The sequence below is a fragment of the Centropristis striata genome, chromosome 5 (assembly GCF_030273125.1).
Source record: "Centropristis striata isolate RG_2023a ecotype Rhode Island chromosome 5, C.striata_1.0, whole genome shotgun sequence".
Classification (NCBI taxonomy): domain Eukaryota; kingdom Metazoa; phylum Chordata; class Actinopteri; order Perciformes; family Serranidae; genus Centropristis; species Centropristis striata.
The window spans coordinates 21017686-21045243 of record NC_081521.1 but is presented as its reverse complement, the minus strand read 5'-3'; the positions used below and the strand labels follow the sequence as shown (position 1 = coordinate 21045243).

At 38.4% G+C, this 27558-nt stretch overlaps 1 protein-coding gene across 1 annotated transcript; it reads left to right on the top strand.

Annotated features, from left to right (window-relative positions):
* Positions 1 to 1319: 1319 nt before the first annotated feature.
* On the top strand, positions 1320 to 26435 carry LOC131972069 (neuronal acetylcholine receptor subunit alpha-2-like). The gene is made up of 6 exons (XM_059333822.1): positions 1320 to 1528; positions 9915 to 10066; positions 15417 to 15461; positions 15547 to 15656; positions 18416 to 19859; positions 23591 to 26435. The coding sequence occupies exons 1-6, from the start codon at positions 1477 to 1479 to the stop codon at positions 23714 to 23716; spliced, it is 1929 nt and encodes a 642-aa protein (XP_059189805.1). The 5' UTR covers positions 1320 to 1476; the 3' UTR covers positions 23717 to 26435.
* The last annotated feature ends 1123 nt before the right edge of the window (positions 26436 to 27558 follow it).

Genomic DNA, 27558 nt, shown 5'->3' with positions numbered 1-27558 from the left:
CAGTGGCCCCATGCTGCTGCGTCGCCCCACTTACAAATTCCTGCTGGACTCCTGTCAGCAATCCAACTAAATAATCGGCTATCAAATCTCTGATGGGAAGAACGTACATCTGCGCTGTGGCGGCACACCGGTGAAAGGAATCTCTTCATCTGTCAAGTCACTGTTAGTCATCACCGGATCAAGAGAGCCGTGTCTTTGATTAGAAAAAATCAATGTGTATACTGCGGAGGCTTTTCTCTGTGGGCTCATAGTGTTTTGAAAAGAAGCATATCTGACAAAGACATCTACAGCAGCAAAATATATCTCCGCCTGGACCTCTTTTGTTGCACCCTGTCATGTAACACAGTCAAAAGCCGTCTTCTTCCTTAGCCAAACATGACTCTCGAGTCAAGGTTTTATTTAAGTAGTCTGCTTTTTCCTTTCCGTCATCAAAACATGACATGTTGGCATTGCTGGGGGAAAGTAAAAAAAAAAAGGTGTACGACAACAGTAAACACACCTCCAAGCAAGTGGAAGTGTCTCAATAGATGGCCAGCCTTGGCACTGAGCTCTGCTGACGTATTAAAAGCTGTTAAGCAGACTGGCAGGGAAGCACGGAGAGAGGTTGTGGAGAAAGAGAAATCTCTGTCCGTGTGTAAGACATTACGTAGGGAAAAGAAATTGACAGCAGGTGAGGGTCAGGGGTGTTTAAAAAGAGAAAGGAGGGGGGTAAGACAAAGGGAGAGGTGGAGATTATATGCTCCTGGGAAACGGGGCAGGGAGGAGATTGAAGAGTATCCAGAGGTCTTATGACTCACAGGTACTTCAACCAGACTGGACTTTGACAGGAAGCTACACACACACACACACACACACACACACACACACACAGCACTGCTTGTGTATATAGTGTATATACTGATAAGAAAATCAACAGTCTCTGTTTCCGTTAAGCACACAAAGACAAAAGTTTACTGTTTTTCCATGAGAAAAGTGAAGGAGAGGCTGAAAACTGGAACAGGGAGAAAAGCAAATAAGTGGGAGGGAAAGAGAGGATGCAAAGAGAGAAATGAGGTGTGTGTGAGTGAGAGAGAGAGAGAGAGGGAGAGAGAGATAGAGAGAGGGAGATGAGGTGAGGAGGCGGAGAGATGAGAGGCGAGGGAGGGAGTAATGTAGACAGGGAGGGTGGAGAAGAGGGATAAGCCACACTTGGATGAAGGATTCCAGTGGAGCGAGGAGGGACTTTTAAGTGTTGTGGATCAGGGAGACAGAACTGCAGGTCTGTGGTCCTTTCTTAGTGACACCGAGACTGGAAAGAGGAGCGTGTGAAGAGATGGACAGATGGAAGCAGGAGGAACATCAGGCCCGAGGCTGACACACACTGACATGACCTCTCCATCTGGCTGTTTAACCTAATGTGAACCTCCTGACGGCTGAGCCAGGACGGATGACCGACCGTCGGGACTGAGATCCAGCAGAAGTTGGAGGGAGTTCGCGATGGATATATACAAATGTTTGAGCGTACTTTTCTTCACTCTTCCTCCACAAGGTAAATATTTTTCCCCTTTCTGTCAGTTGCTGTTGTTTCACTTCTCATATGAGGGACTGCATGAAAATTATTAGTGGGGGAGAAAGATGGGGTATCAGAAACGGGGAGGCATTTTGTATTTTAAATATTTTCTCAAGGGTGACTGGTCTATGTTTGGGAGCAAAGGAAGGTGTTAAAACTTCTACTAAACACAAAATATATGTTTGTTTTCTTACAAAGATGGACTCCATCATAACATTATGACATTATTTGAATGTAGCACTAGATTTGCATGAACCGGCACTGCCCCGACCCCTTATATGTTTCGTTTTGGTTGAATTTGGTGTTTCATAGTTATTTTCTGTTATTTATTATTTTAACATGTAAGAAGTATTAAAATGTGCAAAAGACAAGTCCTACTCCTTCATCTCAAGCCCCCCATACTTAGCCCTGACTCCATTGTTATTTATTTTTGTTGTTTATTTGGGTGAATTTTACATCTAATTTTTATTTTCAATTATTTAATAATTGTTTTTAATAAAGTAAATATACAGATTCTGACACATTGACTGAAAAAATAGGAAATAAGCATTGCAATAAAAAATTTATGCTTTTTTAAATTATTTAATTAATTAATTAAATTTAATTAATTAATTAATTAAATTATTTTATTTTAATTCAATTCAGCTTGTAGAGTCTTACACATTTCATAGTTTTTGTTGGTTGTACCACAAAACAAAACAAAAAAATAGATAAATAAAAAACAAACAAAGAATACAATGCACAAGAAAACATATATACCATAGATAAATATACCAAACATTACAATCTATGAAATATATGTATATATTTTCAAAATTGTGTGATGCTCAAAAAAAGTTGATGTCCGGCTCCAGATCTGCTATTACTCTGATCAGCATTATTCAAAAGTAGAGTGGCTGTATTTTTTCTACTGTGTCATAATTAGTTTTGTTCATGCCTCAAATATAATATGTTTAGATACTGAAGGGAGGGTAGTAGGGAACAGAGCCTTTGTATAGATGATGCAAATGATTTGTTATAGAAAATAAAATATGATTCAGCCCCCCTTTTACAACCCAGTCATTTCTGTATAGTCCCTAAAGAAGCTTCAGAAACAAACAATAAATAACTTTTAATTTAAAAAAGGAAAAATGTAAGTTGTTTATTTAACTCTATCTGAGTGAAAATTTTGAAGTTGATGCGTGGGCCTGGATCTATCATCAGCTCTTCATTCCACGTTTTTTCTATTTTATGTTTCATTTTGTTTGTCAATATTGTTATTAAGATATCTAAGGGGAGGTACTGCAGTTTTTTCTGAGTGAGGGGAATGATCCAGAGGAAGTATTTTGAAAAGGCAGAGAGCTTTAAAAAAAAAAAAAAGAACATAAAAAAGGGAAATTCAGCCCCCCTTCCCACCCCAATCATTTTTCTACAGTCCCTAATGAAGCTGCAGCCTATATTGCATTAGAAAAGGACAGTTTTTTCTTGTCTTATTATTTTTCTTCTGAAGGCCAGTCTTACAAAATGACAAATATAATCACTGACAGAAAAATGTAACCTTCAACACACATAAACTTAGTTGTTTTTTATCAGTTTTCATTGGACATGGAGATGGAAACTGCCTCCGTTGCTTAGTGACCTGGTAACAAGCTTTGTGTGCCTGGTTCAGCAGCTGGACTCTTGTGTATATCTCGAGTGATATTTGCTGCTCATGCATTATTGGCCCTTTAGAGTACATTGATCAAATGAAGACAGAACTGGGTCCAGTAGCTCTGATCCATCTACATGGAGATAACTGAGCAGGATGAAAGTGTTTGGCTTGTGCTCCGCAACACTGAAAATATTTGCAAATAATCATCACGAGACATTATATTTGCTTCTTCTGCTACCAGATTTTATTTACTTTTCTGGATGATTTACATTATTCATTTTGTTTGATTTTATTTGTCTGCATGAATAAATATAATAGTCAGGCGGCTTAGCAAAATAAAGGGGACATGCTGTACAAAAGCACCAAATTTTTTCCACATGCTCTCCATCACCATAAATACCAATTTTTGATAGGAGCTACTTCATCAAGATTGCGGATCGGATATGGCAGCCATATAAAATCTATGAGAACCAATATATCTTCCAAGCCACTAAGAAGGTCAATCTTGGTGTCAAAATAAACATTTTCTGGGTCAAGGAATCATTTAAAGCTATTGAGAATATCACTAGATGATTATTTGATCAAATAGATATGTTCATTTTGGCCATGTATTTATGTTATTTCTAACTCAGTTCCCTAAGTGGTCAGACATATATTAATATAAGTCATATACAGTGCATTTACTCTGAAAAATGGATTACATACATACATTTAATTGAACTTTATTAGCTTCACTTTTAATATTTATTAAGATCTGTGTGATTACGTAAATACTTGGCTTGGAAGATGTATTGGTTCTCATAGACTCTATATGGCATCTCTGATCCGCCATGTTGATGAAGTGGCTCCCTGAACATATCTATTTGAACAAATAATCATGAAGTGGTATTCCTAGACCCAGAAAATGTATATTTTGACACCAAGATTGACCTTCTAAGTGGCTTCGAAAATATATTGGTTCTCATAGATTTTATATGGCCATGTATAGAATCTCCGATCCACCAATTTGAAGTGGCTCCCATCAAATATTAAAACCTATGGTAATGGTGAGCATGTGGGGAAAAATTGGTGCTTTTGTCAGACGTGTCCCCATTCTTCTAAAATCTGGTCCTAAGCCGCCTGACTATAAGAACAGATGGCAACAATGCAAAGCATCCATGGGAATGTGATGGTTTAAAGGAGAAGGAATGAGATATTCGCACAAAATGTGACAGCCAACGCGAATGAAAAGGTTCATGTTCCGGTATCATCACAGTCTGTACTGGTGCTATTCATAGTGTCCTGTAAAGCACGTTGTACAGAAGTAAACTCATCCTACTTCCTCCTGCACACATTACTGCATCTGACCCACACATTGTCAAAGTCATGACACCGTGCGAGCTTCCCCATCTAAACCCATTAGTCGTTAAGGCTGCTTTAGAATCTAGTGGTGCGTCCCTTTTTATTTAATATCAGCTAATGTGATGAAACAAACGTACCCCATGTCGGTTTCTTTTATCTTTGAATCGCAGAGACATTTCAAGGTTGTCGAGCGGCTTGGACATGTCAACACACATTCAGGAAAGAAAAGGAAGTAAAGACGTGGGAGGAGGAGGAGAAAAAGAAGAACCTATATCCATTTAATAAGATATTGATCCGCAAGCCTTTAAAAACTGAGGATGCCAGTTTTCAGGCAACTGAAGGACAGCCCATCAGCTTTGATTGAGTGGGCAGGAAAACCTGAGAGGGAGGCCGGCAGCATGACAACAACACCTGTGTTGCTGTTTTAAGAAACACAAGTTAGGACAGTGGAGTGTGTTTGTCACAGACAGACAGACGGACGGACGGACGGACGGCTAGATAGATAGATAGATAGATAGATAGATAGATAGATAGATAGATAGTCCTTCTGTGAATTCAAAGTTATAATGAGGTAATAAAAAACACCCCCAAAGCTCCAGTATAATTAATATTTTGTACAATAAGCAACATATACAATAGAATGCTCCACTTACAACAAAGGCACTGAAATATGCCACAGTGCCAGGCATAATGAAATATCAATGAGGCCGTTGAAACAGAATCCCAGCCTATGATGAATCACTGTGCCATTGAATTACCTGCACAGAGGCACAGTGTCCAGAATGGAAAAATGCCTAATTGAATATAGAAAAAAAAGGATCAGAATACAAAGGACATTGTTCCGTGCCAGTCTTGGGACGATCCCCCGTCTCTTTAATTGTTCCCAGACCTTGTTAGGTCATCGTCAGCGCGGGCGGGGGGTGGGAGAGGAGAGTTGGAGGGTTGAGTTGCTCCATTTGAGCGGCCATGCCAGAGAAACGGAGATGGTGAGGTGGGAGGGAGGGGTGAGACGTCTCGACAGATCGCCCCATCAGCACGTCTGTTCAGAGACACGACGGATGTCCTCAGACTCAGATTCACGCTTCCGCTTTTCCCTTCTCTCATCTCCTCCCCCCTCCCTCCCCTCTCCCCCCTCGTCTCTCCGATACAGTCCTGTGTAACCATACGCCACCTGTATAATAGAGGTCACCCTCCTTTTAGATTACACTCTGTACAGTTCTTCATGGTGGCATGGATCAGCAATCTATTATAGATGAAATATTGTAGATGGTAGCAGGTATATTTGGTATTAATGTTTTGCCTTAGAAATAAAAAAAGTAGCAGATTTATGAGAAATAAAAATCTGAAAAATAGGCAAGTGTTTTGTTTTTCAAGGAACTACATCACCGCAGGAGCTGCCACATGTCTGCAGTGAGTGACTTCCTCAAATTATACTTAAGATTTAGCAATAAGGAAATACTTGTGGTTTTAGCCCAGAATCACCATATTATCACAAGTATCCAGACTTTGAAGAGACATTGCCATGAATTGCCTATTCAGAAGAAAAAACCAGACTAATTTGGAAGAGGTGATAACTTTTCTGCATCAGGAACTACAATGCAATGGACAGATGCAAGGACATCGCCGGTTACATCTATGCCACTTGTCTCTCGTATATCTATATGTATAAATTTGCAACTTTTTTCTTGTAGATTTGCCACTTTAATAAATTTGCAACTTCTTTCTCATAGATTTGCCACTTTAATCTTAGAATTCTGCTACTTTTTTCTCGTAGATTTGACACTTTTTTTTTTTTTCAACAATATATTTATTAGAGTTTTTACATAGATATACAAAATACATAGACAAACATATTCAAACGCTATACAAACATTGGGTACATTCTATAAGAGCACTTGAGTCCATGAGAGTTCTTACAGATGATATAAAGCAATCTTCAGGATGCAGCATATGATTGTGGTCCTGTACAGGGAAAAATTATGCTGTCCCTGTTTCACACAGTACATCAGATAAATCTTTGTTCTTAATATACTGGATGTAGCACCCCCATATTTTCTGAAATATTTCTTGTTTATCTTTTAGAGTATATGTAATTTTTTCTAATGGTAAACATAAAGACATTTCTTTGAACCAATGCATAATACTTGGTTTGCCAATATTTTTCCACGTTAGAGCTATCACTCTCTTTGCTTGTAGTATTCCCATATTTATGAAAATTTTTTCAGAGCCATTTATGTTATGTCCTACAGGATATAAGCCCAGTAGGAAAAATTTGGGTTCCCTCACTAGTCTAATTGATAAAATCTCCTGTATTATTACTCTAACCTCTTCCCAAAATTCCTTTATTTTTGGACATGACCATATACAGTGGAACAATGTGCCCTTATCTTCTCCACATCTATTACAGAGGTCAGAAATCTGCATATTAAATTTGTTACGTTTTTCTGGTGTAATGTACACTCTCATTAGCCAATTAAATTGCAGCATTTTTAGACGTGTGTTACCCGTCTGTGTTTGGGCTAACTTACACGCTTTACTCCATTGTTCCATTGTCAATTCCTCCTGCAGGTCAGATCTCCATGCATTAAGCTTAGCAGCAGAGGAATCAGGAGAAGATGTCATCAGCAGTTCATACAATTCAGATATCATACCTCTACCATAAGAGTTTTTAGTTAGGATTTTCTCTAATGTGGACACCGGGGAAAATTTGTGTAAACTCACTTTGATAAGACCTGATAAAACTCCTAAGCTGCAAGTATTTGAAAAAATGTTTTCGAGGGATATTAAATTTAGAGATTAGTTGTTCAAAACTTAAAAGTCTTCCATCCCCCCCAAAAGTATCTTTCACCAGTCCCAACCCCAAATCTGCCCATATTTTAAAACCACCGTCTGCTCTACCTGGAGCAAAATAATTGTTGCCCCAAATTGGGCTAAAAATGGAGAGGGGAGATTTTTCTTTCAAATGTCTTCGGGTGACATGTAAGATACAAATCATGTTTTTAACTATAGGATTAAGCGTGATCTTTTTGAGTTTATTATATTTATCAGAGTAGATATACGTGGGAAGTGGAAGCCTGAGGGAGAGTGACTCAATACTTCTCCATATGGGGGGCTTTTCTGCAGCATAATAGAACATTATAGTTCTTAATTGGGTTGCCCAATAATACAAAAGCATATTAGGTCATTGCAGCCCTCCTGCATCAAAGGGCAAATATAGAAGGGATAAGCGGAGCCTGGGACGCTTGTTATTCCACAAAAATTGGTTAAACAGTTTTTTTATTTTACAGAAAAAGTCTGATGGAGGTGGCAAGGGGATATTCTGAAACAAATACAGAACCTTGGGGAGAACGTTCATTTTAAGTATATTTATTCTACCAATCAGTGAGATTTGGAGACTCGACCATCTCTCCACTGATTTGGATATGTCAGTCATAATTGGACTATAATTATAGTTCACCACATCTTCCAGTTTTGGAACAATCTGAATTCCTAGATAAGTAAAATGGTTCACATTTCTAAAATGGCAAGTGTAATTAGGTGGATTCACCCTTTCTTCTGAATTCAAAAGCATTATGGAGGATTTTGATTTATTAACTTTATAACCAGAAATATAGCCAAATTTTTCAATTAGGTCTAAAATAGCCGGAATAGAATTTTCCAGATTTTTAAGAAAGAGGATCACATCGTCAGCATAAAGAGCTATTCGATGGTCGAGCCCTCCAATTTCTATACCCGTGATCATAGCGTGGTCCCTTATAGCAATAGCGAGTGGTTCAATTGCAATTATAAATAAAAGGGGGGATAGGGGGCAACCTTGTCTACATCCTCTTCCAATCTCTATTGGTTTTGAGATAACATTATTGGTAATTATTTCTGCATATGGATTATTATATAGGAGCTTGACCCAGTTACAGAATCCCTCTCCCAAACCAAAGCGACCAAGAAGCTCAAACAAATAGGGCCATTCTACCCTATCGAAAGCCTTCTCGGCATCTAATGCCAGGAAAGCTGTATCAGATGACCCCCTTTGTTCATGTAAAATATTTAAAACTCGCCTAACATTATGGAATCCCTGACGCCCAACCATAAACCCGTTTTGATCTTCCTTGATGATAAAAGGCGCTCCAGTCTCTTTGCTAGAATTTTACAAAGTATCTTTAAATCTGAATTTAAAAGGCTAATTGGCCGCAAGTTTTCGCACTTATCGTTCGCTTTTCCGGGTTTGGGAAGAAGTGTGATTAGGGCCCCTCTTAGAGTGGGTGGGAGTATCCCCTTTTGAACAGATTCAGAAAACATTTCCAAAAGGGGTGCCTTTAATTTGGATGCAAACTTTTTATAAATATCGATAGGCAGACCATCTGGCCCTGCAGCCTTTCCAGATTTCATACTCATTATTGCCTCTGAGATTTCTTCCAGGGTCAAGTTAGCCCCCAGTCTCAAGGATTCCTCTTCTTCTATTTTGGGAATATTTATATTGTTAAGCAGGGAGAAAAAGTTTGGGTCTGGTTCGCCTGGGTTTAATTCAGAACTGTATAACCTTTCATAGTAGACCTTAAAAGAGTAATTTATTGCAGCAGGGTCAGAGATCGTTTCCCCTCTATCATTTTTTAAGGCAGTGATTGATCTTTCCAATTGGAATTGTTTTATAAAAAATTTTACCTGATTTCTCCCCTTGATCAAAAACGGATTGTTTAAGTTTCAATAAGTTAGCTGTAGCCTTTGAAGCTGAGATTTCATTGTATTGAGCTCTTAATAGCAGCAAACTTTGGTGTAACTTGGGACAGGGACTCTTAAAGTATAAATCCTCAGTGGCTTTAATTTTTGATTCCAGTAGTTTCAGCTTTTGTTTGGCCTTCTTAGACTTTGAGCTTGTGAATCCGATTATTTGACCTCTGATGAAGGCGATTTGACACTTTTAATCTCATAAATTTCCAACATTTTTTTCTTGTAGATGTGCCACTTTAATCTTATAAATTTGCGACTTTTTCCTCATAGATTTGCCACTTTTTTCCCTCATAAATCTGCTACTTTTTTCTAGTTGATTTGTGACTTTAATCTCATAAATTTGCATCTTTTTTCTCGCAATATTATCCCCTCCCCCGAGTCCGTATCTTTTTTTTTCTTCATGCTTGGCCCTAATACGCCGTCGTATTTTTCTAAATACAAATATGCAAAAAAGACAAACAATTCAAAGTGTTTATAGGTCGAGAGAAAGCCACTGTCATACATGAGCACAAAGGAGTAGCAATATTGATGCATTTATATGTAGTGTTAAGCAAATGTGTTGTTTTAAAGTACTAAAAAAGACATCAAATGACACATGTGGGCTAATAAAGACCATGTCATTAGTCGAATGTATCCTTATGTGTCTCATCTGCTCTTCTCTCCCCTCAGTTTGTTCCCAGGTTGGCCCTCGTGCCCACGCTGAGGAGAAGCTGCTTCAGGATCTGTTTGCAAATTACAATAAGCTTTCCCGGCCTGTGGAAAACACTTCAGACACAGTGCTGGTCCACTTTGGACTGTCTATTGCCCAGCTTATTGATGTGGTGAGTAAAACCTTAGAGCACTGTCACCAGTAGCCAACAATACCATTAAGAAAGCCCAGCTGAAATTTAAATTGTTTTTGTGTTTTTATTGCTTCAGCATGCATATCTGCTCAGTGAATCACTTGTCCCATTGTCTCAGAAACAAGAAGGGGAGTTTTTGTAACATCACCATTAGAACAGCCAAACAGCAACCTGCTAAACAACCATAGAAAATTAATTCTAAGAGCAGACAGAACAAACAGAACAGACAAAAATGTAATACAGCATAGTGTCGTGATATTTTGCATAGCAATATTATATCTATTCATGGCCACAAAGTATCGATATTTAGTGCCGGCTTGCCATCAGTACTTTCGCTGTTGTATCATATAAAACTAGAAGATCTAATGAATCTATAGGCACCAGTTGCGTCAGAAAGTTGTAGAAATAATGCTGCAAAGTTAGGCTTTTTTTATTTATGTTTCATTTAAAAGAAATAAAGTTTAAAGCTCAAAAAAAGCTTAAAGCCTAAAGTTGAGGAAAGTCTGATAAAATGCTGCAGTTGTTGTCGTCCATACATGTTTGATATCAGTTCAGTTCAGTTTGACTGAATACTTTGTTGGTCAGTCTGTGGGTTTGACTCATTGTGGAGAAATAAAGACTGAAGTGAGATGAATACACTGAGAATTTTCTCTTATTTGACAAAACAATTCTTAATTGAATTTAAATGTGTGGACACAAAATGCAGTTAAACAGTTAAATCACAATATATTGTATCTCAATACTCACCATATCGCAAAATGCTTAAAATCGCAATGATATTGTATCGTGACTCAAGTATTGGGAAAAATCGTATCGTGGGACCTCTGCTGATTCACACCTCTAATAATTTGCATAAAGCTCAGTAGTGGTTGTGTTTGCTGACTGCCTGCCTGCTCATCAAGATGAGATGAAGAGATGCCTGTTTGTCTGGCAGATGTCATGGACTGTCATTACTTTGAGCCACTTTCAGGGGAATTAATTACAATAATATATTTCTCGTATTTTCCTGATGGTCTGAATAAGCAGCCAAGTTGGCAACACCGGTCCACTCTCTTCCTGATAAAATAGTATCCTAATGATGGGAAGCCATTAGTGGGCTGCCGCTGGCCACCAGCCTGCTGATGGGCCCAGTTCTGGTCACCAGTATAGCATGAGAGCATATTAAAGCATGTGGGAATTAGCTAACTTGCAGATGGCTGGCTAGTTAGCTAGATAGCAGATAGCTAGCTGGCCACTGGACTTATTTCTCCCGTCAGCAGCCATGACCACATGATTCATTACTTTATAACTTTATTTATAATAATTATCTGTGCAATACGGAATTTCTATAGACATCATGTGCAAAAATTAAATCTATATTTCTATATTTCCATATTTCTGTTTTATTCTATTGTACATATCTCTATGTATGAAAAATACGGTTAGCCTTAGGAAGCTCTCACCCGTCTGAACGGTCGGCTATGATAGCCTCACAGTTTTAATGCACGCACAGCACTCTGAGAAACTTCTAGCACTCCTAATGTCTGTGAAGGGCCGTCTGTGATCAGTGATCAGAGTGAGAAAAACGGCTGCAGCAGTGGGCGGGGCCAGACGGCTAGAAGTGCAACGTGACTGACAGCTACATCAACAAATAGAACTACTAACCAGAAAAAATAGAGATTAATTAAAGTAGACTGGCCTTTTTAACAATGTAATTCAAATGTATTCTATATTTCTATTTCTACATATATTTATTTACTTAAGACTTGCATTTGTATTTATATTGTTGTATATAAGTGTCACATGCTGTATTTTTTAACCTTTATTTTTGATTGATTGAGAATTTATTTGAACACAAAATAAAAGATGAACGATTAAAAACAAACGAACAACAATAGATACAAGACAACAACACAAAATGAAACAACAACAAGACTCAACACTTATGTGTTCAAAAGGAGTGGGAAGAAGCCAAAGCTTATTAAATCCCACCCCTTCTCTCTCTCCTTATTTTATTAACAGAATTACTTTTTATTATTTTCTCATACAGCATCAACTGTAACAAAGCAATTTCCCCCTGGGGGATCAATCAAGTATTTCTGATTCTGGTGACAGAAAATAGATTGAACAAAGTTTTCACTCTTCTGGTGATAGTAATGTGCTTTCTACACCTGTAACAAGAGAGTTGGGAGAAGCTTTAAGTTGTTAATCATTTAGTGGCTCTCCATGCTCCATTCTACTCCACGGCACGTTTGGCCATTACCTAACCTCACCTCACTGATGCTGCGTTCAAACTTCTAGCAACAATTATACAGTTATGTATGTTATGAAACAGCCAGGTGTGGCCATCTACATTGTCCTAAAGAGTATCACATTTCAATGATCCCATGTGCATTACAATACAAAGAAAGCTAGCATAGTGTCAGCTGAATTTAGGTCTAGCCACGGATGTATGTTCATATCGGGTTACGTTACTCCAGTAATAGCCGGTGAGACAAAAACACATGATTCACTGTGTTATTTTGGCACTGAGCCCAGATCAACTTTGATTCATATCGCATAATGCACATCAGTTTGTCACCTCATGTCTCCGTTGCAAAATTACTTGTAGCCTGTTGTCACTGATAGTGTGAACGCAGCATAAGTTTATATAGAAATTATGTTATAATTACATACATATACATAGAGATGGCTGCTGCTCTGACCATCCTGCTATCTTTATTTGAATGGGAATATCAGCTCTAGTCTCATTCTATTTCTACACAACTCAAAAGCAAAAGGACACTTAGATTAGTTTTCCTGCTAAAGTCGTCTTCTTATCTAAATTACAAACACGAACACACATCTTGTCCTGTGCCTCAGCTTCTTGCTTGAGACACCAAACAAACATTTACCAGGGGAAAGTGAACTTTTAATGCTAGTTTGCAGACTGAATAGCTAATAAGCTGGTCAGCTGCAGCATGTTTAATGTTTAACCCTTGTGTTGTCTTTACTTTATGTATATGCACCACTTGTTCTAAGGGTAAAAAAATGACTCACCTTCCCTAAACCCCTTAGATAAAGCAGCTTGATTGAATTTCAAACCCCAAATCTATTTTGCATGAAAAAACAACCTGTAATTCATCACAAACTTTGTGGAAATTGAGGTTTTCCCTCTTTACAGTGCAGACAAAATGGATTTAATCAGTGGAATCCACTCGTTTTTATTAACACATCTGTCATAATTGGTTTACTGTTTTACTAAAGTAGGGGTTAATTAAAACCATGCATGCATGCATGGTTTTTCTGTTTTGTGGCATGAAAATGATTTTAAAGTCGTTAAAAATGACCCCTAAGACAAAGGTAATGTTGGATTTTTTGTCATTTAGGGGTCCTTCTAGGAAAAAAAAATCAAATTTCAAGTTGAGAAGAGATCATTAAGGGGCATACTATGCTGTTAAACATAGTGAAGGGTCATTTTTGACCCCTAAGACAACACAAGGGTTAACTTACTGGCAAATCAGCATCACTTTCGCCAGATCAGATGCTGTTGTGGCCCATTGTTGATTTATCATCATGAATATTATGTTATGATGGTGTTGACACAGTGCAGTTGTGAAAATTATATATTTTCACATTGTACTCTTTCAGTTTCATGCGTTATATTTATTACAATCATGCTTGCAACCAGCTCGAAGTTACACGAGGAAAGAGAGATAAATCTATATACAGATCACTTATCAGCGGAAATGAAACCACAACAAGAGATTGAATTATTTTTCCAAATTAAATTCAGTTGTCAAGTGTGCTAACAGTAGCAGTAAATATTCAAATGCAGACACAGCCGGTCTCAACAAAATAACATCTTTATTCTCTCTTGCCTCTTGTCTTATCTCCACAAATTATGTTGCAGGCTTTCTGTTGACTAAGGTGTTTTATAACCCCTCTCACTGCCTTTTTGGAACCATGCAAAGTTGCCTGGTGCAGCTTCAAGACTGAATATGTGCAGCCTGCATTGCTTTAGGGATGATTCTCCAGGTTTTTGACACACAATTAGGTGACAGTGCTTGCTTCACATGCCTGGTAGTGAGAGTCAGCTCTTGGTGAAGTTGTCTTCTCCTACAGTGTGTTTTCACTGTCTGCCGTGTCTTAGATGTTGCTGGGAAAGAGCTGGAGGTAGCAGCTTGCCAACAATGGCAGCAAAGCAACAGACACAGTGCAGTGAGGGTGTTTTTTGCATGAGGCACTGCCTAATTTTTTTTCCCCTGGTGTTACACAACTAATCTGTGTTATAAATAAATAGATGGTGCATGTTGATTTTTTTTCTTCATGAAAATGAGATGTTCTAGGACATTCAACCTATGTGATAATGAGAAGTGATGTATAATTTATTTGAACCAGTGGTTGAAAAAGTATTCAGATCCCTTACTTCAGTAAAAGTACTAACACCACACTGTGTAATTACTCCACTACTAGTAAAAGTCCTGCATTCAAAACTTACTGAAGTAGAAGTGCAAAAGTATCAGCATCAAAATATACTTAAAGTATCAAAAGTAAAAATACTCGTTATGCAGAATGGATGCACTCAGTGTGTTATTTATATCTTCCAAATATAAATTGAATTATTATTTTTCATGCAAAAGCAGCATTTTACTGTCATCAAGATAGGGCTTATTTTAACTACTTAATATACTTTAAAGTGGTTTAATTTATAAGCATGCAGGTGCATCTCAAAGAATTAGAATATCATAGAAAAGTTTATTTGTGTCGGTCATTCAATTTTAAAAAGTGGAAATAACACAATATATAGATCCTTTACACACAGAATGAAACATTTCATGTCTTAATTTATTTAATTTCTTCTAATTATAATGATTATGGCTTACATTTAATGGAGACCTAAAATTCAGTGTCTCAAAAAAAATTGAATATTACAAAAGACCAATTTTAAAAAGTATGTTTAGAATGGAAATGTTGGCCTCTGAAAAGTATGTCCATCTATATGCATTCAATACTTGGTTGGGGCTATTTGACTTGAGCTACTGGAAAAGGACTTTTCCATCATATTCTAATGTATTGAGATGCACCTGTATAATAATTTTAAATTCTTTGTATTTCATATTAAATCTTGACCTGAAAAGTAACTAAAGCTTGCAGCTAAATGTAGTGGATTAAAAAGTACAATATTTGGCTCTAAAATGTAGTGAAATAGAAGTATAAAGTTGCATAAAATAGAAATACTCAAGTAAAATACAAATAATTCAAAATTGTAAATAAGTAGAGTACTTGAGTAAATGTTACATTCCACCACTGATTTGAACACAGTATTCATCCAATACCATATTTTTCTCTTCTGTTTACATGAAATAAGGACGAGAAGAACCAGATGATGACCACGAACGTCTGGGTCAAGCAAGTATGTAATAATGAGACAGTAATGCTGGAGATACAGTCCAGTATGAAGCAACAGTGTATTAAATGTGGTCAATGTTCTCCTGCAGGAATGGAACGATTACAAACTCCGCTGGAACCCGGAGGATTATGAAAACGTCACCTCCATCCGGATTCCCTCAGAGCTCATCTGGAGACCCGACATTGTCCTCTACAACAAGTAAGGGATATACTGTATGTCAACAACCGGTTGATTGAGGGATTCTGGGATCTTAAATGTTGCCACTTTCAAGGCAAGAATAATCACATAGCAGCTAATTTCAGCATTTTTAGTAATTTAATTCCACCAGATGGTGTGACTGGAGGGGGAAACATGGAGATTGTGTTGTTGTGCCAAACATCTTGTCCTGTGCCAATGTCATAAAGTAATTTAGCTAAAATAAATGTGAACAAGGTCAGCCTTAATGGATGTGGTCACAAACAAAACGGGGAACATCTGACGAAGCAATACATTAGGCCAGGAATTAGAAGATGAAATGTAATTGGATGTGTTGGAATTAGTAATTGGATGGGCCGCAGATATAATGCAGCCAGTGTGCGTGCCTCAGGTAGACCTGTCTTTATTTCACTCAACATCAGGGCAAATTAGCTTTTATGAAAAGCTATATCAGAAACTGTCATGACAGAATCGGTTAAATAAATCTGTCAAATTCACAGTATTATATAAACATTATTGTGAAATATCTGAGGCGTCACAAGCGCAAGATGGCAGCGGCTGGATCAGGAATATCATTTTATTTTCTTTATATGTAATAAGAATGGATGAAATTGTTATATTGCGAAAGAGTGGACAGATGAGGAGGTCAGATGATGAGCTGAGGCAGTGATGGGAGGGGCTCAGGTGTGTGATGGCAGGACAGGAAAGACAGGAGGACTTCAACAAAGACTTATTGACATTTTATTATCGAGGCAGGCGATGAGAGAGGCTAAGATGGGGGAGCTGTTGTCATGACAGTTTTCAGAGATTAGATTTCAGATTCAATTCTTCTTCTTCGGCACCAAATTTCCCTTTTGTTCCATTGTGACAGCACCAAACATCCAGTTTTTTTATTTATAAATGTGAGTGTCGTTGGTATAAATACACTAGTGTTTAAAAGTTTGGGGTCACCCAGAAAATGTCTGTGTTGTTTACCATGAAAACAAACTGTTTTATTCATGAATTGAGTTACAAAATGAATCGAGGGTAGAAATAATGATTCTAACCTGTACAAATCTCCAACTTTATCTCTAGATACTCAACCAGCCTGAGGAAGGATCATTTTATTGCTCCTTAAATCAGCACAAAACAGTTTTCAGAGAGTTTTACAGAGCTGGTTTTCTTGATAATGATTTAAAAAAACATGGAAAATGGCTAGATATCAGCTCTTATGAGACATTTTTTGTTGTTATAATTTTTGTTCAACAAATGTACCTTTAGTTGAACCAGGCTCTGTTGGTAGACCGTCCGTCCAGTGATCAGAAGGTTGGTGGTTCAATCCCTGACCATGGCAGCTACATGTCGAAGTATCCTTGAGCAAGATACTGAACCCCAAATTGCTCCCGATGCTGTGTTCATCGGTGTGTGAATGAATTCCCAATGGTGGCAGCTGGCACCAGTGTGCCCTGGTGGCCTCGGCCACCAGTATGAATGTGTGTGTGAACGGGTGAATGAGCGTAGTGTGTAGTGTAAAGCGCTTTGGATAAAATCGCTATATAAGTACACTCCATTTACCATTAAAATTAACAAGAAATTGAAGAAAACAATGGTCTAATATTTTTTCCATGATTGTGTATATATACTATTGCATTACCTTGTGCCTTGGGTCCGTTCACACATACATTAGAAGGCGTCTAATGCATGTGTGAACATGTGTCTTGAGGGACCACTTGTGATGGATCTCACCTCTCTGCTCAGTATGCAAATAAACACATAGTAAACATATGTCTAATGCAGCACATGCTTGCTTTGGTCACATGAGAAATTACAACAACAGCAGGCAGCGATGCACTTCGCGGCATGTCAGTAGCAGTACTTCAATAGGTCCCAGGACACACTCCTGAAAGACCACCTCCACATGTACCCTGACACCTGAACTTAGAGTCTGATCACCTAAGACAAGTTAATGCCAGGTTATGACTGGGCCACTTATCAAGGTTATTATAGTTAACGAAAACTAACAAAATTATGATAACTAGAATTGAAAAAACATTTTCATTAACTGAAATAAAATGAAAAAAAAAACTAAAAAAAAAACGATAACTAACTGAAACTGAATTGTGTGGTTACTAAAACTAACTACAATTACAGTGAAAATGTCCTTCATTTTCGTCTTTGTCAACTTTTTTCATACATAAGCCTTTTTGGTTGTTAATTTTTTAGCTCCGACCAAACAGCTGCTGGTTAGTCAACACGCAGGAATACATTGATAAATCTATTATTGAGCCTGGGATGTTACACGACTGTGAGTTGATCACCTCCAAGTACAGCACTTCACTAGAACCAAAATTCCAAACATCCAGAGCTGCAAGAGTTAATAACCTTATTTGGGCTGAGATGGATAAGGCGAAGGAAATAAAGGCACAATTTATTGTGACCTTTTTGAATCTCGCACCCAACAAATACCCCATCACAAAAAAACTAAAACACTTAAACTAATAAAAGCTAAACTCAAACTCAGCATTTTTAAAGCAATAAGAACGAGCAAACGCACTCTAAAAAACTAATTAAAACCAACTGAATTTGAAATCAAAAATTCAAAACTAAATTAAAACTAAAACTAATGAAAAATCCAAAACTTGAGTTAAGACTTTTGTCATCCAAACAGTGTTGCTTGAAGACCTTTGCCAGGATTTAAATCTTGTAATGCAACTTTTGATGAAGATGTGAAGTTCGTTTTGAAATTTCATCCTTTTCTCCCCTCTTTTGTTCTTTATTTGCAGCGCTGATGGCGACTTTGCTGTAACTCACCTCACGAAGGCACATCTGTTCCATGACGGCAGGATAAAGTGGATGCCGCCGGCCATTTACAAGTCTTCGTGCAGCATAGACGTCACCTTTTTCCCTTTTGACCAGCAGAGCTGCAAGATGAAGTTCGGCTCGTGGACGTACGACCGCGCCAAGATCGACCTGATCAGCATGGCGGGTGACGTTGACCAGATGGACTACTGGGAGAGCGGCGAGTGGGTCATTGTCAATGCAGTGGGCAAGTACAACACCAAGAAGTACGAGTGCTGCACGGAGATCTACGCGGACATTACGTACTACTTCATCATCCGGAGGCTTCCGTTGTTCTACACCATCAACCTCATCATCCCCTGTCTTCTCATCTCCTGTTTGACAGTGCTGGTGTTTTATTTACCATCACAGTGTGGAGAAAAGATCACCTTGTGTATATCGGTGTTACTGTCCTTAACTGTGTTCCTCCTACTGATCACAGAGATTATACCGTCTACATCTCTGGTGATTCCGCTGATCGGTGAATATCTGCTGTTCACCATGGTCTTTGTCACGCTTTCCATTATAATCACCGTCTTTGTGTTGAACGTACACCACCGATCGCCACAAACCCACGGCATGCCTCACTGGGTGCGGAGAGTGTTCTTGGACATGGTGCCTCGAGTCCTCTTCATGAAGCGTCCGCCAGGCACGGCCAAGCAGCACTGCAAGAAGCTCATTGAGATGATGCACCGGCCTCCCACCATATCGGCAACGGGCAACTCGCAGGCCTTTTGGTCAGGGCTAGAGACGGGGTTGAGACAGATGAGCCAGATGGAGAATCCCAAACAGCTCCCAAAGACTCCATCCGACAGTCCAAACATTCTCGTCTGCTCGCCTTCTCCGCCTTCTTCCCCTCACGAGAAACGAAATGAGAACGATCACCCGCTGAAGGCCAACATTTTCTGCCGGTCTCCATCCGGTCAGTATTCAGTCCTCTCAGAGAAACAACCGCTGCGTGGACACAACTCCGCAGCCTCGTCTTCTTCTCAATTGTCCTTGCCCCCGTCTTTGCCCCTGGGCCCACTCCGCAGCCTGTCCATAGAAGAACCGAACGCACTCGCCCCAAACGGCCGCTCCCTCAGTGTGGAGCAAATGTGTGACCAACAGAAGGAACTTCCTCTGAGACCTGGGCATCGCTGTCGCTCGCACAGCTTCCAGTACTGCTGTCTGCATGACGAAGGGCCCGGGCTCATGGCGATTGCAGGGTGGATGAAGAAACAAGCCGCTGCTGATCACCAAGCAGAACCCCTCACAGTGGACTCTACTAAAGATGCGAGTACTCAACAGGACATAGTGGTTCCAACTATTTCCCCAGCTATGCAACGAGCCATAGAGGGAGTTCAGTACGTCGCTGATCATCTCAGGGCAGAGGACGCAGATTTTTCAGTAAGTTTAATTTATTTTCATTCAAGTAACCAGTAAAACCATGATAATGACATAATAGTTCCCAAATGTTTATGTTTATGCTCACATTTAATCCTGACTGAGTTTCTTATACAGTAACTTAGGAGTGCTTGAAGTTTCGATCCGACTTGAAATCATGGGAGCCAGCATATGATCGAGTGATGCACAAAAAATATGCTGTTGTCCACCGAAATCACAGCCAGTTCTCCTCTCAAAAACATGAATATAGGTTGTGTGAACAAATAGCCAAATACAAGCTATATTTACATATTTCACTGTCAGCTGCAATGCAACCACAATCTGTTAAAGGTTGGGGTGAACAGTTGAGGTGAACAGGGTGAACAAACGACGGACTCTCACTCAGGAGAGAGGGGTTTGTGTCTTGTGTGAAAACAAAAGCGAAGTTATGTGAATCACATATGAATGTAACTTACGTTTTTTTTTTTACCTAACTAGTAGTGACCCTCATAACTACTTCACTTCCAGCATTTACGTACATTTATTTACTGTTTAAACTGTCTTTTATAACGCCCTGCCGGGAAGTTGTTTGCCCCAACTCTAGGTCAGTGGTTTTAATACAAATCCACAGAAACGGCAGCTTTTTAAAAAATGACTTGTGCTATTTTTAGAAGGCTCCGCTCTGTACCTCGAGCCGCGATACGTATATACGTGTCGTAATGGGTGGCACCCTTTTGTTGCCCTTCTGTAGTTTAGGTTGGAGAACTTTTTTTTTTTTAAAGATTATTTTTTAGGCATTTTTATGCTTTATTGAAAGGACAGAGTGAAAGGGGGTGACAAAGGGGAAGACATGCGGCAAAGGGAGCTCAGGCCGGAATCGAACCCGGCTCCGCCGCAGCAAGGCCTCAGCCTACATGGCAAGCGCTCTACCAGTGTGAGCCACCGGGACGCCCCGGTTGGAGAACTTGATAAGGGGGGCAGTTTGACGCAGAAGTCAAGTAGTATGTTAAATGTAAGCTATTGAAAGTGATGACTGAGAGTGAAGTCAAGGGAAAGATTAATATATATTGCATGGATTTTATGTCATGTAAAATTGTTGTTTTCAAGCACAACAGGCTATGCCCTGTAAAATGCCTAAAAGTATTCAACCCTCTTGGATGTTTCACCCTTTTGTTGCTTTTACACATTAAATTATGGTCATTAAACTTTGGCTTTTTTTGACGAGAATTTGCACAAAAAAAAACAACCCTCTTTAATGTAAAAGTGAAAACAGATTTTTACAAAATAATGTCAATCAATTAAAAATATATAAGGTAAAATAAACGATTGCATAAATATTAACCCCCTTTAAAGTAACTGACCTAATTCAGTATTTATGCAATCATTTATTTTACCTTATATATTTTTAATTGATTGACATTTTTGTAAAAATCTGTTTTCACTTTTATATTAAAGAGTTTTTTGTTTTTTTTTCAAATTCCTGACCAAAAAAAAAAAAAAAGCATTGTAGTGACCATGATTTCATGTGTAAAAGCAACAAAAGGGTCAAACATCCAAGGGGGGTCAATACTTTAAATGGGCATTGTAATCCAACTGTGGTTGTTCCTATAGTATCTATTGGCCGAATTGTAATAAAACTAATATAACTATAAATTGAAAGTTGTTCAGAGCAAATGATCATCAGACAAAAAACAATTTCGTTAAGCAATAAGCCACAAGAGGCTGGGGTTTACAGAGCTTTTAGAATGGCTAATGGACGTTTTTTAGGCACTATAGCTCTGTAAACCACAGCCTTCAGTGGTTTATTGCTTTTATCTAATGGTTTCTATACTTGTGTTTCATTAAATAAACAGCAACAAAAAAATAAATAATCTATTGATAACAAATAATCATTGTTCTGCTAAGCAACTTAGTTCTTCAGTAACATTTAGCAAAAAAGATGCACAGATTCGGGGGTAAGTCTGCAATCAGTGCAGTGCCAGAAGGAAAGACATTGCTCAAACAGGGATGATTCACATTTATGTCCCATCAGTGACATGATTTCTCTTGCCTCCAGGCCATGAGGTTTTGTACAGAGATGCTTCACAAGCGGCGTTTTGGTGTAGACTGTCTCAGATCAGATTGCCAGCTGCTTTAAAAATCTGTTGCATTGAGGAAGGAAGTTGACCATTCTGACAAATGATTTAGGCCTCAGTTGGCACTGACCCTCTTTAGTTCTGCGCCCCATATGCAGCTGCAATGTGACTAATTGGCTGAGTTATACTGATGTAATGTGGTCACAGCTGTGTATTTATAGAGTCTTTTACAGTGGCTGAGGACTGGAACTATCTGTCTGTTTTAAAATGGGACTTTACCTCATGTTGCCTGTTCATATGCGCAGGGGCTTAGGTTCTGAAGTTACATAACTCGACCTTATTGGGGTGTTCCCGGTGGCACACCTGGAAGAGCGTGTACCATATCGGCATTGTCCATGTAAGCGGGCGGCCTGGCTTCGAATCTGACTCTGAGCCCTTTCCCGCATGTCTTCCCCTCTGTCTCCCCCTTCGCTCTGTCTCTATCAATAAAGCCCACAAATGGCCCAAAAAAAATCTTTAAAAAAACCCAACTCAGCTTTTTCACTTTGAAATACAGGGTTTCCAAATCTCCTCCAAATATCCTTAATCAGATATGTTGTATGTACTTAGTGGTTATCGAAGTTTTTAATCACAATGTATGTATGTATTTCAGGTACCCTGCTGATGAGATAGGTAGTGGTAAATGAAACCCTATAATATATATACTCCTCAAGAGAAGGCACTATGTGTATCGTGGTTTACTGAAACGAAAAAATCTTTCTGTGGGGTTATGTTTAAGATATCGTGTATTGAACAAAGATCAATGATGCCACTGCGACCATTGATGAGGCTCTGCTGCAGCAAACATGGCAAGAAATCGAGCACCGCCTTGTTGAGCTTCGTGCAACTAATGGTGCCCATGTAGAGGAGTATTAAATGAGGCAAAAAAACTTAAGTATCTGCTCCTCAATTTGTAATACTTTCCACATATTTGTCTGTTCATTTGCTTTTGTAATACATTTTTTAAGTTGTAAAGAGACTTTATGGACACCCTGTATATCAGTGAAAATGCATTTTAACCTCCTGTGACCCTGCATCCTCATATGTGGATATTACATTTCAGGTCTGCTGGAACATATACTTTAATCTGCTTAACTATGACCTGTTTTCCTCAGTTGTACACACTCTTTTTTGCCACCTAGATGTAGAAAAAGCACAATATGTGTAAAATGTATTGTAAAAATCAGATGGCAGCATCTTTGTAAAGTCAATCAACGGCTGTCTAGGTTGAATAGGAAAAGTTTTCTACAGTTTTTTTTCTACAGTGTTTAATGCCAAAGCTGTCTCTGTGGATTCAAAAATATGTACAATTATTCAAAAATCTCAACAATTCTAAAGAAATGTTCTGGCAGTCATTGACACCAGTAATTGTCAACATTACAATGCACTTTTCTTTTCTCTCTCTAGCCAGATGAGGCCTGTCTTTGAAACAATGGGACCTCTGTAATTTGACCTTGAATTTTTCATAAGCGAGATGTGCAAGAATTGACTGACATTTAGGAGATAGCTGCCTCATAATGAAAAAATCAGCCATTCGAGAGAAATCAATCAAGGGTGAAAACTGACAGCTGGTAAAAAGAGAGGTGGTGTGGTGTGAAATTTGAAATGTCCCTCTCTTCTTTCTGTTCTCTTCTCCACCAGGTGAAGGAGGACTGGAAGTATGTGGCCATGGTCATTGACAGGATATTCCTCTGGATGTTTGTACTGGTGTGCATACTGGGATCTGTGGGACTCTTTCTTCCTCCTTGGCTGGCTGGAATGATCTAGAATCTCACCACTAAAGGACAGGAAGTCCATGAACACTGACAGGAAGACACACTGTCTTATCTTGGAGAAAAAAAAGAAAGAATAGTTTGTCATTTCTCTTTTGATTTTCCATTTTTCAAATAAACTACAAGTCACGCTGCTTGGTCTTGCCCCAGGTTATCGAAAGGTTATTTACGGAGAACTAGGATGAAATATCTCTCATTGATTCCAGCGGGCATATAAATTCTTTATGAGGGCAAAAGGCCAACAGCGAAAATATCCTTCAACACCACTCCATCCTGACATTGAGCTGGATAGCTCATTCTGTACCCTTCATGAAAAAACAGAAGAGTTTGACTCACTTACAAGTGCAGAAAACAACACAAACAAAACAAACAAGACTCAGGAAAAGATTTTTTTCCCCTGACAGGGTCAGATGTTTATAAGACTGTATAAGGTTTGGTTTGAATCTCAATTCCAACATTCCCAGTGCAATGTCACTGTTATAGCATCCTGGCAATGTTCATACAATATTCAAGTTTCAGTGGAACCGGATTTGTCAGAATTCAGAAGGATTTTTGGGAAGGAGTTGTTTATGTGTGCTCAGGTGTGATGTTTTTTCTTTTCTTTTTCGCAATGGTCACTGCTTAGGTAAGTATGACAGTGTATTAGGGACAAGTATGAAAAAAATAAAATTCCGACCCGGGAGAGGGGGGTCATATTTCGAGAAAAAAGTCACAAATTTATGAGATTAAAGTGGTATATCTACGAGAAAAAAGTAGCAGATTTATGAGATTTAAAAGTGGAATATCTACGAGAATAAAGGAGCAGATTTATGAGATTATAAGTGACAAATCTATGAGAAAAAAGTTTCAGATTTATGAGATTGAGAAATGGCAAATCTCAGAGAAAAAAATCGTAGAATATCAGATTAAAAGCGGCAAATTTACAAGAAAAAAGTAGCAGATTTATGAGATAAAAAGTGGCAAATCTCTGAAAAGAAAGTGGCACATTTTTTTGGATTAAAAGTGGTAAATTTACAAGAAAAGGTTGCAGATTTATTAGGTTAAAGTGGCAAATGTACAAGAAAAAAAGTTGCAAATGTATTAGATTAAAGTGGCAAATCTAGAAGAAAAAAGGAGCAGATACATGATAAAAAAGTGCCATATATGTAACCAGCGATATCCTGATATCGGTCCGTTGCGTTGTAGTTCCTGATGCAGAAAAAAACAACACCTCATCCAAATTAGTACGGTGTTTTCTTCTGAATAGGCCCAATTCACGGCAATGTCTCTTCAAAGACATTGCCACTTATGATAATATGGAGATTCTGGGCTAAAACCACGAGAACCTCCTTATTGCTTAAATCCGATTGCAAAGTATATTTTGATTAAGTCACTCACTGCAGACATATACACAGCATGCGGCAGCGTCTGTGGCGATGTACACTAGCCGTGTTTTTCCTCTTTTTCCTCATATATCTGATACTGTTTCTCCTAGATTTGCCATGTTAAACCTTATAAATCTGCTACTTTTTTCTCTTCGATTTGCCACTTTTAATCTCATAAAACTGCTACCTTTCTCTCCTAGATTTGCCACTTAAAATCTCATAAATTTGCTACTTTTTTCTTGAAGATTTGCCACTTTTGATCTCATAAATCTGCAAATTTTTTCTTGTAGATTTGCCACTTCTACCTTGAAATATTACACCCCCCCACAGGTCTGTATTTTTCTAAAATTTCATACTTGACCCTAATACGCCGTTGTAGGTAAGCATACATAGAGCTCCGTGATTTTCTAATCCAAGCAGTTAAATAACACATCTATTCAATTTTTTCTTTTGTTCCTACCACAGCACATTGGTGTTAACACGGAGCGATAACTTACTCTCTCCAGTCATGCGTAACTCTCCCTCCCCTCAACCCCCGCCACCTAAAAAGGCAAGGGCACATTTATTCCTTCTTTTTCTATTGCTTGATAAATAGGAGTGGAATGATTAGCCTGTTTTTCTTTCCTTTTCTTTTTTTAAGCATGTTTTTTAAGCTCATAATCATTTATTTTAGGCATTGGTATTAAAGTTAAACATCAATAAATAAATGCCCCATTATTTTTGAAGACATTTGTATTATTATCTTGAATAAAGAAAACCCGCCTCTGCTTTGCATTTGAGACTGTATGCTGTGCATTCAGATCTGACAGGAATTGGAATTGGCTTTTATAGCTGAAGAAAAGAAAGCTGTTTCTCGATGCATACAATGAGCTGAAGGTTTCCGGCAGCGGCAGAGTGGTAGGAGTAAAAGGCTGCTGACGACGTGACTTTTGAATACTTAAACAAAAGAGAAAAACATTTTTATTTAGTGCAACGCCAGCGAGGAAATGTTTGTGGAAATGTTAAGAGCAGCATTAACGTAAGACACCAATCACCAAGGTAACACATCTTTTCAAAATTGTGGCATATCTAAAGACATGTATGATTATTGTTATACATAGAAGACTTTATTATTGAATAGATTCATAATGTTGTTAATAACATAACATTCTGTTAACTTGCACGTTAATGTGATGCTTTAATTAATGTAAAATGTAAAATCCTTTCAGTATTTACAACAGCTTACAAAGAGTGTAATTTAAACTTCTGTAAACAACTGTTACTATTCAAACTATGAAGCATAGTTTTGCATAGTGTGAAATACTGTATATGAGTGAAAGTAACTAATTACATTTAGTCTTGTTACCGTAGTTTTTTTGTGTACTTGTAAAATGAGTAATTTTACTCGGCTTCACTTTTCAGGAGCTGTTATGAAGGGTCATATGGGCCATTATTCATTCTTCCCTCTCACATTTACAATTTCACCTCTCACATTCACAAAAATTGTGAATTGTGAGAGGTAAAAGGTAAAATTGTGAATGTGAGGTATTTTTTGTGTATGTGAGAGGGAAGAATGAATTATGGCCCATACGGCCCCTCATAAGCTGTCACGTCGTCCATCTTTATATACAGTCGGCCAATAATTCGGCCATAGTAATTGTTTACACGCAACACGAGCACACACCAGAAAAAAACTGTTCACACACTTGGATGGTAAATCATGTTATTTAAATGAAAATCTTTGAGATTACGACTTTAAGTACCTTTGATCACAAGTATTATACTTGTGCTACATCTGAATTCCCACCTGTTACAAATTAAAAACAAAAGTCACATGTAGAAGTTGTGATAGACTGTGAGAAAGGAACAGAAGAAAGATGTCAAATCAGCAGCCAGAGGAAGCTGGTGTGTGAGCGGCTGCAGGAGGGCAGAGCTTCAGCCAGCTGACATGCTGGAAGAAGTATGTGTTGTAAATGTTTAGGTTCACTCACTTCAGGCTTATTCAGCTCAAAAGTTTTTGAGTTTGAGGAGCGCAGTGGGACAGAGAAGCTCAGTGGACTGGTTGTAATATGCTTTGAGAACCTGGAGCAGACTGCAGGACTTCATGGTGTTCAAGACTCAGAGTGATGTTCAGACAGGTCAGTAAAACAAATTCACTGAACTCACAGTCACAATGAGAATAGCAAGAATCTATCTGTGTCTATCTAACCACGTAACACTGTGCATGCAACCCAAAGGTCTTTTTAGACAGTAAAAAGTAAACTCCACTTGCTTGGGACTGTACCACAACTAAACAGATTTTACTGTGACTTATGTAATTGCAATAAATGGATCAGTATGCCAAAATAACTACAACATGATGCCAATGTGTTAGAAGTCTGAATTCATGCTTTGTCAGGTCTGCCTGCAAGATGAAAAGCAAACAACTTTAAAAATACTTGTTTTCTGAACAGAGTTCGGGACGATGGGAGCTCTGCTTCCTGTCTGAAAAGAC